Consider the following 12,495-nt stretch of genomic DNA (forward strand, 5'->3'; position numbering starts at 1 on the left):
CTTTATGTTCTCTGTTCTATCTCTAATTTTTCACTCTGTACTGCTTAATAAAAAAATTTTCCCAAAAATCAATTCTGACTAGAGTTATAGACTAAATGTCTCAGAATGGGGAACTTATATCCAAACTTGAGTTGATATTTGCATTGTACTCTGGACTACTTTAAAATACAGTTTAAGTAATTTACTAGGGTGCCTGGGTGGCTTAGTGGGTTAAGTGTCTGCCTTTGGCTCAGGTCATGATCCCAGGGTCCTGGGATCAGCCCACATTGGGCTCCCTGCTTGGTGGGGAGCCTGCATCTCCCTTTGCCCCACCCCCTGCTTGTTCTCTCTCTCTCAAATAAAATCTTAAAAAAGAGAGAAAGTAATGTACTAGTTGTCTACTGCTTCAGTGGTGCACCTGCCTATTGGTAGTGATGCATGCAACATTAGAGCCAAATTAGTCTGCTGAGTGCTCAGAATGTTCCAGTATACAACTGATGAGCATCAAAACGTTTGTGTTGCCAAAACTTATGGTGATTTTTAACTCATTTCTCTTGGCCTATGAGTGGTCAAAACACGAAAAGAAAGAGCATAGGGAATATCAATTATATAATAGATAAGTCCTACACTATGAAAATAGAGTCTCTTAACTTCGAGAGCTTATGTATGTAATATTAACAAAAATGATTATATCACAAACATTTAAAAATGTATATGTAGATAGTGCTACAAATGTTTAAATAGTGCCTACTCAAGTAGTCATCCTTGACCAGTTTGGTACTGGTTTACAATCAGGTAAGAAATTTATTCCAGAATTTAAATTAGTGCACTAGCTTCTTAACTGAGGAAGTCTTTCTGTGGGGAAAAAAAAGAAAGAAAGAAGGAAGGAAGGAAGGAAGGAAGGAAGGAAGGAAGGAAGAAAAGAAAAGAAGTTAGCTGATTTAAAACAGTAGTGACATAGCTGACTTACATTCCAGTAGCCACAGTGCTGGACTGTGCTTTGAGTAGTCTGGTGTAGACCGCATTCTCCGATTACAATAAAAGTAGAAGTTAATGGGAAAAAATTTCAACCCTCTACCCACCCTGGAGATCTTATACCTTTTTTTTTTTTAAGATTTTATTTATTTATGTGAGAGAGAATGAGAGAGAGCGAGAACATGAGAGGAGAGAAGGTCAGAGGGAGAAGCAGACTCCCCGCTGAGCAGGGAGCTCGATGCAGAACTCGATCCTGTGACTCCAGGATCATGACCTGAGCCGAAGGCAGTCGCTTAACTGAGCCATCCAGGTGCCTCGATCTTACACCTTTTTAAAAAATAACTCAGATTAAGAAACTTGTAAATCACGTTTCTAAGGGCAATGAAATATTATGTATTAGAACCCACAGGATATGACTGAAGCTCACCATAAGCTAGAATATTAAAGTCCCAATTACATGTGTTTTTTTTTCCCTTTCTTTCCCTTGCTGTTTGTCTCTTCCTATGCTACCTCTAGACTGTTTCTCTGTTTCTCTTATTTAATTCCACTGCTATTGAATAGTTTATGAGCTTGTAGTTTTCTCAGTTTTGCTTCTTTTTCTTTAAAGATTTAAAGATTGAATGTCTTCAGGAGAGTCAAGATATGAATTTGCAAAAGTTAAGGAATTCAGAACTCATACTTACTGAAGCTAAACAAAAAATGAGAGAACTTACAATTAACATCAAGATGAAGGAAGATCTAATTAAAGAATTAATAAAAACAGGTAATACTGTCCTGTGAACAAGCTTATATGAGAATCTTCTAAAATTGCTTCTGATGTTATTTTAGTTTTTTACCCTGAGCTCTGTCCACTGTAGCTTGGAACTTGGCATAACAAGGTATGTTTCATAGCCAATAGGTGGACATTAGTTCTCAGAAGAACATTGTTCCACTGGGATTTCAGCTATGAATGGTTCTACCACTGGGAACTCTGTGTTATGCTGAAACTCTAGGGGTACTTAATGTTTTTTTTGCCACTTTTTAAGAAACATTATACTAGGTATCTAGGAATATGTCAGCTATTTTTCTAACTCACTTTAATATTAAATTACTAGTCCTTATTCTTTTGGATAGTTTGTTTTCAACATTGTTGATTAACATTTCAAATGTAGATCATTTTAATTTCTCTGAAGATGTAAGGATTTATCCTTGAGAGCTATTCCCTTAGTGAGCTGAGCTTTTAGCTCTTCCCCTTAGTTTCAGCTTCTGCCTGCTTGGGTGTATGTACCGCATCCTCTCCTCACCCTTTAGCTACATCATTAGGCTGGTCTTGAAAATCATGTCTCAGTCTTTTGGGGTTTTTGCCCCTAATAGACTCAAAGGGTGAGCTTTGACTACTTTGAAATTCAGTAAGGAAGTGAAAGGATAATAAATAATAAACCACAGCATTTCTTTTTTCAGCTTCAGTGAAACATGGGTCACATTTAAGGGAACTGAAGGAAATGTTACCTTTTTTTCCTTTAAGCCCGAGGCTATAATCATGCTCCGATTACATGAATGATGGTGGCTCCCAGCTCCTCTGCCAGCAAGGGGCAATCTGCCTTCCCACTTCCTTCCTCTTTCTGGCAAGCTTTTTTTCTGGCTGGCTGCCTCTTTTCTCACCCTCCTCTCCCTAACCACTGTCCCAACGCATTTCCCTTCCTCAGTCCTGGTGACGAATGTGCTCTGTGTGCATCATTCTAGCTCCTGGTGTCCCAGATGTTTAACTGAGCTTGACCACGCCGCTCCTTCACAGGCAGGATCAATGCCAGTAAATCTCTCTCAGGAGCGATGAGGAACTGATTTAGGAGTGTAAATAGCTTCTCCACCAGGGTACAGCCTGTGGAAGTTAAGGCTACGTGCCCTTCTGGAACAAACGATTTTCTTTTTGATAGGTGAGGCCGCTGTGGGATTTCTCCCTAAACAAGCACACTTTTGTAGCCCCGGGGTACTCATCCTTGTTGCCTTAAGGTAGAGGATACTTGAACTTGCACAGAGGGGTTCCTCTTCTTACTCATTCGAACCAAGGGCACTTTGGAGCTTTCCTTAGAGATGGTGACTCACAAAAGGGTCACCGTGTCTTCCCCCAAAGAGCAGTGATCTCAGCCAACAATAAGTGATGACCACCTGTATTTCATCATTTCTCATCATTTCTTTTACATTTTCATATCTTTGAAATCAGGATGCACCTTACTCTGCGTGGCATCCGGGCATTTTGTCATGTACCTGGTGTAAATGGCACTCTCCTTTTCTTCTTAGTGACTCACAAAATACTGGTGTGTTGAACAATATAAGGGGTCTTAAATTCATTCAAATATAGTAGCCATGTGTATTTTAAAGTTAGATATAACCAGAGAGTTCTAGAGCCAGAAGACAACTCACAGTACATTGAGTTCCGTCATTGCTTTTTATTAAAAAATGGAGATTTTTCAGTACAGCATTAGAACACACTTCCCCTGGGGATAAGTCATCCCACAAGCTTTGGACTCTTCCATTGCCATGAGTTTGCTAGTTTAGTTCAGGGATAAGTTGGCTGTTCAGAACAAATCAAAACCAAGTTCTTAGGGTCAGTAGCTGAGTTTAGGATGAAAAGAGATGCAGAAATATTTGTATTTCTGTTTTTCTCTATGCTCCAAATACTAGAAAATGATTGAAAAAATTCATCTTTGACAAGTTCAACCGAATGGAAAAAGAGGGGATGAATGAAAGATTTGTAAGAGACAAAATCGGTGTATTCTAGGGCTTTTTTGGATGGTGATTACAATAAACCAATTGTAAAAGACATTTTGAGACAATTGGGCAGGTGTGAATAGGGTCAGGTAGGGATTAATGTTGTGAGGTGTAACAGAATTTTTGGCTATGTCCATATTTGGAATAGATGTTTATTGCAGTGTTGTAGGTCGCCATGACAGGACATCTGATTGTTTTATAGTTCTTCAGCAAATTAAGGGAAGACAGGCATAGATGAAGCCAACTATGGCAAAATCTTGTGAACTCTCGAATCTCAGTGATGGGGGTTCATCAGATTATTTTTTTACTTTTGCTATGTTGGGAATTTTTCATAGTAGAGAAGACAAGATTACAGGTACCGAGAAGCCAAAGTGTAGTAAGCAAAAAGCCAAAGAATCACCCCAAGTATTTTTCTTACCTGGAGTCTGATGCCAGCAAAGCTAATACCCCAAATTCAGAAAATCAGAAACACTCAAAGATGAGCCTGTGAGAGGCTGGACTGGCACTAGGTGCGAACAGTCAGTAAGCAGCTGATTATTAAGAGCCCAGGTGGCAAGTTGTATTTGATGGGGGTGAGCGAGGACAGCTGGGCTCATGCTGCTGGGTCTTAAAGAGCGACACGCCCAACCAGATTTTGCAGAATAGAGAATTTTTGAGGTTTTGATATTTTACTTCGTTTATTTTTTTAAACGTAATTTATAATTGTTACTATTATTACTGTGGTGAAGGTAACGATGCCAAGTCGGTAAGCAAACAGTATTCTCTGAAAGTAACCAAACTTGAACACGAAGCAGAACGGGCGAAGGTGGAATTAACTGAAACAGAGAAGCAGCTGCAAGAGCTAGAAAACAAAGATCTTTCTGATGTTGCTTTGAAGATAAAATTACAGAAGGAGTTCCGTAAAAAGATGGATGCCGCAAAGCTAAGAGTCCAGGTAATTTTCAAAATGTAATTGTGTGCAAACTTACTTAAGGCTTTACTGCTTTTGTAGCTGGTTAGGAAAGAAGTAGGATTCGGTTTTCACCAGCAAGAGAAATGCGATGGCAGCTCTTCTTTCCTGGTATGCTGGCAAGTTTGCCTCCTTTCAATCTGGGACCTATATTCTTCATTTGAGAAGTATATTAAAGTTTTTATCAAAAACCAATGGTGAGAAAAAGATAATCACAGAACTGTGTTCTTTTCTGAGGGATAAAAGATTGATGATTTAGTCATACATAGAGAACATCTGGTAGGCATAGGGCATTTTGTGCACACACTCAGCAAATGCTATTATTTCAGACCGTTTTCTGAAGCTGTCACTGATTGCTTTAGGAAAGGTTCGTAACTGACATCTCATTCTTGATTTCCTAGCACTGGATTTAGCTATGACCTCAGAAATAGCTACCATTAACAATGTCATTATCTATGAGAAACTATACACAAAAATCTCCCTGTAATGGAGTGTTTTTGTGTATAATGAAGCCATTTTCAAATGGTTTGGGGGATGATCAGAGTGCTTTGTCAGTCCGATTCTAATGAATTTGCTAGAATGCTATCTCCATTTTTTTCATTCATGACCTATTACTTTCCTGTTGTTTCCACTGTGGGGAGAGTGGAATTGTAGTTCACCTGTTCAGAACATGATCAGTTTATTTTTGGAACTGTGCCACAATTATTTTCTCTCAGCAAGGTCAGTGTCCACTGCACATGAGCAGACCAAACACCAAGTTCCACCTCAAACATCTGGCCCTTCCCCCCCCATTTTTTTTTTTTTTTTTTTTTTTTTTTACCTAAGTAGCCTGTCAACACAGAGCTAGCATAGTAGGACTTAATATATGAACTGCTTAGAGAAGGACATGGTAGTGGTATATGTCACCTGTCCTACTTTCTTTCATAATACTTATTTCAGGAATACATGTTTTCGTTTAGCACTTCACCTCAGAGAGTCTTGGGATCAGTTCTTTTTCACTTTTCAGTCCTTAAAATTGGGACTACAGTGTCTAACAAAGTGCTCATGTTAACAGAACATTAGTAGAACAAAAAAATTAAGCTCTTTCCTTTGTGTTTATTATGAAATTTTACTTATAATTTCATAGTTTTCAAACTTTAGTTCTGATTGTAATTTTTATTTTCAGTATTAATCAAAATGATTATTTTTCTAAGGAGGTTGTTGATCATATATACACACCTGTGGTTTAAGCCTTATTTGTGGATTTAGCAAAGATTTTTTCCCCAAGTTTTTATTTAAATTCAAGTTAGTTAACATATAGAATAGTATTGCTTTCAGGAGTAGAATTTAGTCATTCATCACTTATAGCACCCAGGGGTCACATGACGAGTGCCCTCCTTAATACCCAACACGCATTTAGCCCTTCCCCTCCACCCCCCCACCTCTCCATCAACCCTTAGTTTGTTCTCTCTAGTTAAGAGTCTCTTACGGTTTGCCTCTCTCTCTCCTTATCTTATTTTTCCTTCCCTTCCCGTATGATCATCTGTTTTGTTTCTTAAATTCAACATATGAGTGAAACCATATGGTATTTTTCTTTTTCTAACTGATTTATTTCGCTTAGCATAATACCCTCTAGTTTCATCCACATTGTTGCAAATGGGAAGATTGCATTTTTTTTGATGGCTGAGTCATATTTTGTTTTATATACATATATCTCTCACATCTTCATTATCCATTCATCAGTTGATGGACAGTTAGGCTCTTTCCATAGTTTGGCTCTGGTTGATAATGCTGCTATAAACATCAGGGTGCATGTGCCCCTTGAATCTGTATTTTTGTAGCCTTTAGGTAAATACCTAGTAGTGCAGTTGCTGGTTTGTAGGGTAGTTCTAATTTTAACTTTGAGGAACCTCCATACTGTTTTCAAGAGTGACTAATACAAGCTTGCATTCCCACCAACAGTAAGAGGGTTCCCCTTTCTCTGTACCCCAGCCACATCTGTTTCCTGTGTGAATTTTAGCCATTCTGACAGGTGTGAGGTGGTACCTCATCGTGGTTTTGATTTGTATTTCCTTGATGCCAAGTGATGTTGAGTGGTTTTATTTATTTATTTATTTTGGATAGCTAATTTTTAAAAAATAAACATATAATGTATTTTTAGCCCCAGGGGTACAGGTCTGTGAATTGCCAGGTTTACACACTTCACAGCATTGAGTGTCTTTTCATGTGTCTATTAGCCATCTGGATGTCTTTCTTGGGAAAATGTTTGTTCATGTCTTCTACCCATTTCTTAATCGAATTATTTATTTTGGGGGTATTGAGTTTGGTAAGTTCTGTATAGATTTGTTTTGTTGAAAGGATGCTAACTAAGTTCTGTTAGAAAGGATACTAACCCTTTATCAGATATGTTATTTGCAAATATCTTCTCCCATTCTGTTGGCTGTCTTTTGGTTTTGTCGACTGTTGCCTTTGCTGTGCAGAAGTTTTTATCTTGATGAAGTCCCAGTAGTTCATTTTTGCTTTCGTTTCTCTTGCCTCTGGTGATGTATCTAGGAAGAAGTTGCTATGGCTGAGGTCAAAGAGGTTGCTACTTGTGTTCTCCTCTAGGATTATGTTGGTTCCCTGTCTCACATTTAGGTTTTTCATCTATTTTGAATTTATTTTTTTGTATGGCATAAGAAAGTGGTCCAGTTTCATTCCTCTACATGTTGTTGTCTAGTTTTCCCAACACCATTTGTTGAAGGGACTCTCTTTTTGTCAATGAGTATTCTTTCCTGCTTTGTCAAAGATTAATTGGCCATACAGTTGTGGGTCCATCTCTGGGCTCTCTATTCTGTTCCATTGGTCTCTGTGTCTGTTTTTGTGCCAGTACCATACTGTCTTGATGATGACAGCTTTGTAACAGAGCTTGAAGTCCGGAAATCATGATGCCTCCTGCTTTGCTTTTCTTTTTCCACATTGCTTTGGCTATTTAGGGTCTTTTCTGGTTTCATACAAATTTTAGGACTGTTTGTTCTAGCTGTGTGAAAAATGCTTGTGGTCTTTTGATAGGCATTGTATTGAATGTTTAGATTGCTTTGGGTAATACAGACATTTGAGCAATATTTGCTTTTCTCATCCATGAGCATGGAATGTTTTTCCACTTGTTCGTCTCTTCTTCAATTTCATAAGTGTTGTATAGGTTTCTGAAGGAAAACTTTCCTTTCTTTTACCTCTTTGGTTAGGTTTATTCCTAGGTATCTAATGTTTTTTGGTGGAATTGTAAATTGAATCAATTCCTTGATTTCTCTTTCTGCTTCATTATTGGTGCATAGAAATGCAACAAATTTCTATATGTTGATTTTATATCCTGCAGCTTTGCTGAATTCACGTTTCGGATCTAGCAATTTTTTGGTAGAGTCTTCTGAGTTTTCTACATAGAGTATCATGTCATCTGGAAGAGTGAAAGTTTGACTTCTTCCTTGCCAATTCGAATGCCCTTTATTTCTTTTTGTTGTTTGCTGAGGCTAGGACTTCAAGTTTGTTTGATCTACTTTTTTTTTTTTAATTTCTGTATCATTTATTTCTTCTCTTATCTTTATTATTTCCCTTCTTCTGCTGGTTTTAGGCTTTATTTGCTCTTCTCTTCCCAGATCCTTTAGGTAAGTTTAGGTTGTATATTTGAGAATTTTCTTGCTTTGAGGAAGACCTGAATTAGCAAAAGTTTTTATATGTTCTATATTTAACACAGCTACAATGATTAACTAAAAGATTAAAAAAAGCTTACTATTAGGGTTTGAGAATTATCATGGTTTTTTGTTTACTATGTTTCTTGTTGCATATCCTTTTCTGCTAAGGGGATTGATAAGGAAAGAAGACACAGAACATAATTAAGCTCAAAAGAAACATTCCACACAGCATGGGACTGACACAGGATTCCCGTATAGTTTTAGAAATGGCTGTGCCTTTGACCTATTCATGCACACCCAGCGGGGAAGTGGATGGTGGCAGGGCTGGGGAGGAGGATGGTAGTTACCCGTTAAGCGTCTACATATCAGATGTTTCATATGTATTATTTAATCATTATTTAACCCTTTAGAGAGTATTTTTACTGTGTTTTACAAAGGAGAAAACTGAGGTTTAGAAAGGTAAAGTAACTCATTCAGAGTCACATAATTGAAGTGACTAATACTTTTCAGTACTCTAACATCTCATGCCATTTTACAATATTGAAATACTAGTGTTTTTATTGGTACAATGAAGTTTTTTTTAAGTTTTGAAAACTTAAATTCTTTTATTTAAAAAATCTAAAATCTGTATTCTTTATGTCTACATATATGCAGAGAGTATATAGTGTGTTAATGCTTTAAAGCTGCTTACTATCAAAAGTAAGTTACAAAGCCAGTGTCCAAATCTAGGGATGGGAAACTACAGAGTCCTGTGGCCTTCAGGCTAGTGGTGCTCAAAGTCACCTGCAGATCATTCGTTATCCATCTATGATGAGAGAAAGGCACATAGGGGCACAGCTCCCTGTATCAAAAAGGTCTCAATGCAGACAATGTCAGGTGAACCCAACAGTATGCAAGCTGAGAACAATCTGTGACCAGTACTGGTGCTGCTCTAAGCGACAAAGCCTCTGTGAATGCCTAGTTAAATGAAAACAAAAGCTGTTTTTGCCAACAATTTATTGCGAAGATAAGGGAAATAACTGTAGTCTGCATAGTTTACAAATGATTTCACCCTTTTTATGTCATATGAGAGGTACTTAGTGCAATGTTAAAGCACATAGTACAGGTTTAAAATATATGTTTGTTTGATGAGGATTAAATTGGAACACTGATATTTTCTATTAGTAGTATAAACTCTGCAAACATTCACACATATTTTATGCTACTCATCAATAATTTTAGCAAGATGAGGAGAAGCTTTAAGAGAGTTAAAATGGTAATTGTAACGGTTAGTCACTGTAAGGCAAATGGTATCAGTTCTGATTATCTTAACTCAGGGATTAATTATTCAGGTATAGCTGGATAAAAAAGAGGAGCCCAGTGGACTACTTTGCAATCACATGGAACAAATTTCTGTGAAAAGATCTCTAAGATGAATAGAGAAAAAGTGAGGTGAAAAAATAGTCTATTTAGAATATATATGAAGTTATTTGCATGCATATTAATTATTTCTGGAAGAATAATTAAGAAATTGGTAATTTGGTGTTGGGAAACAGAACAGTAGATTTGAGGTCTGAGATAAGTCTTTTAAAATAGAAGTACGGTTTTATATTTTAATTTTTATCATTTTTAAAAAAACAATAAAAAAGCAAAGATACCAGTTTTGTTCTGTTTGGCTGATAAGTATCAGGGAGGCTCATCATTCATGAAATCTGGTGAAGATTACGATGGTGACCCAATTGTCAAAGTAGACCTGTAGGAAACAATTAAGAGCCTGTCAGAAATAATGAAAATCTAGGCAAAATGCTTACCTTTGTCATAGAATGAAAAGTTTAAGTTTACTGGAGGTTTGATGCAATTTTTCATTTTGAAATATTCCATATGATCCGCAGGTCTTACAGAAGAAGCAACAAAACAGTAAGAAATTGGCATCACTGTCGATCCAAAATGAGAAACGTGCTACTGAACTAGAGCAGAATGTAGATCACATGAAATATCAAAAGGTACAGCTGCAAAAAAGACTTCGAGAAGAAAATGAAAAAAGGAAGCAACTGGATGCAGATATCAAGCGGGATCAACAAAAAATCAAAGTAATACTGTCATACTTTCCTGCTAAGCCTAATAGGAAATGTTAAATGGCTCAGGGCTGACGAAGCCAAGGTCTCCATTTACTTGGCTTCTGAGGGATCTCACCTTGGCCTGACCTCAGCTGCTGTCCTCATTCACTTAAAACTTTGTTCATCTACATAGTAAAACCTATTTATTGAATTCTGAGTACTGTCTTGAAGGCTTTGACTTCATAAAAGAAGGTACAGTGATGACCGTTTCTCTAACAAGGACCTTTACTTGAGACTGTCAAAAACATATAAAGCTGACTTTCGAAAAAAATATCTAACATTTGGTAGGATTTCCCATTTCCAAAGTGTTTCGACATGGACTGTCCATGTGACAGCGTGGGGAAAAGCACGAGGTAAAAATGGTACCATTTCATTCCTAATGAGCAGAAGAATGATCAGACCTCTCTGTCCAGCAGTTCTATAGACTGGATTAGTCTGGGGAGGAACTAAGGTTATCTGCCTGGGCTCTGGGGCCAGACTACCATGGGTTCAGATCCCAGCCTTCTCAGGTCATTTACTGAGAAAATCGCTTACCCTCTCTGAGTCTGTTTATTGTCCTCGAAAATGGCCTTAATCATGCCTACCTCACAGGGCTCTTTTGAAAAGAGGACGATGATAATGGTCATGACAACAGCAATAAGAAACGCTTACCTGGCAGTAGCTTCCAGGCTCTTTTCTGTTGAAATGTTAAGCTGAACATTGGGACATAATTGATTTCAAGATTATTAACTTTGGAATATAATCTAATCTTAGACCTTAAAAAAAAAACACACACACACACACACACACACAATTTAGTGATGCAACAAAAGGTTAAATAACATTTAAGCCTAGTTACTGATTCTTTTTTTTAACAGCTGTATTGAGATATCCTTCCTATGCCATACAGTTCACTCACGTAAAATATACAGTTCAGTGGGTTTGGGCATATTACATTACTTTTGTAAATTTTGGTAAAATAAATACAAAATTTTCCATTTTAATCAAGTGTAAATGTACAGTTCCATGACATTGGTTACATTTACAGTGTTGGACAACTGAGACCACTAGCTATCTTCAAAACTTTTTCATCACTCAAAACAGACACTCAGAACAAAACGTTAAGCAGTAATTTCCCATTTCCCCCTTCCCCTCCAGCCTCTGGTAACTTCTAATCTAATTCTGTCTCTCCGAATTTTCCTATTCTAGCTATTTCAAAAAGTGGAATCTTAAAATATTTATCCTGTGCCTGGCTTCTTTCACTTCGTATAATATTTCAGTGTTCATCCGTGTTGTAGCATGTATCAGAATTTCATTATTTTTTGTGGCCAAGTAATACTCCGTTGTGTGTCTAGACCACATTTGGTCCATCCATTCATCTGTTGGTAGACACACAGGTTGCTTCCAACTTTTAGTTACTATAAGTAATATTGTGGTAAAAATTGGCTACAGGTTAACTATTCAAGTCCTAGGAGTGGAATCTCTGGGACATATAATTCTATGTTTCATTTTTTCAGGAATCACCAACTGTTTTTTTGTAGAGAACAGAGCCATTTTACATTCCGACCAACAATGTATGAGGGTTTTAATTTCTCTATATTTTTGCCAACACACATTATTTTCTTTCCATTACAGTCGTCCAAGCATGTGTGAAGTGGTATCTCATTGTGGTTCTGATTTGCATTTCCCTAATGACTAATGATGTTGAACATCATTATAGGCCATTTGAATATCTTCTATGGAGAAATGTCTTTCAAGTTCTTTGTCTGCTTTTCAAATGGATTATCTTTTTAATTAACTCATAGGTGTTCTTTATGTACTCCAGACATTAAACTCTCATATACATTACTTCCATATATTTTTCCCATTTCTGTAGGTTGTCTTTAAACTTTTTTTTTTTTTTTTAGGGGGTTTATGGGCAGAAAGAGAGGGAGAAAGAATCTTTTTTTTTTTTTTAATGATTTATTTGCTTTAGAAAGAGTGAGCATTTGAGTGGGGGGGTGCAGAAGGAGAGGGAGAGAGGAAATCTTCAGCACAGTCTCGGATCAGTATAGCGCCTGACGTGGGGCTCAATCTCACAACCCTGATACCATGACCTGAGCCGAAATCAAGAGTTAGATAC

General features: G+C 37.2%; 1 protein-coding gene across 3 annotated transcripts in view; it reads left to right on the forward strand.

The window, feature by feature from the left end:
- The window catches only part of KIF27 (kinesin family member 27), an 86,768-nt gene that overhangs the window by 42,567 nt on the left and 31,706 nt on the right, over positions 1 to 12,495 (forward strand). For all 3 annotated transcript variants that reach the window (XM_059411781.1, XM_059411783.1, XM_059411784.1), the window contains exons 9-11: positions 1,562 to 1,717; positions 4,431 to 4,636; positions 10,170 to 10,367. In XM_059411781.1, coding sequence (XP_059267764.1) covers positions 1,562 to 1,717; positions 4,431 to 4,636; positions 10,170 to 10,367 — 560 coding nt within the window. The remainder of the gene's footprint in view (positions 1 to 1,561; positions 1,718 to 4,430; positions 4,637 to 10,169; positions 10,368 to 12,495) is intronic.

This window comes from Mustela nigripes, chromosome 9 (assembly GCF_022355385.1).
Source record: "Mustela nigripes isolate SB6536 chromosome 9, MUSNIG.SB6536, whole genome shotgun sequence".
Classification (NCBI taxonomy): domain Eukaryota; kingdom Metazoa; phylum Chordata; class Mammalia; order Carnivora; family Mustelidae; genus Mustela; species Mustela nigripes.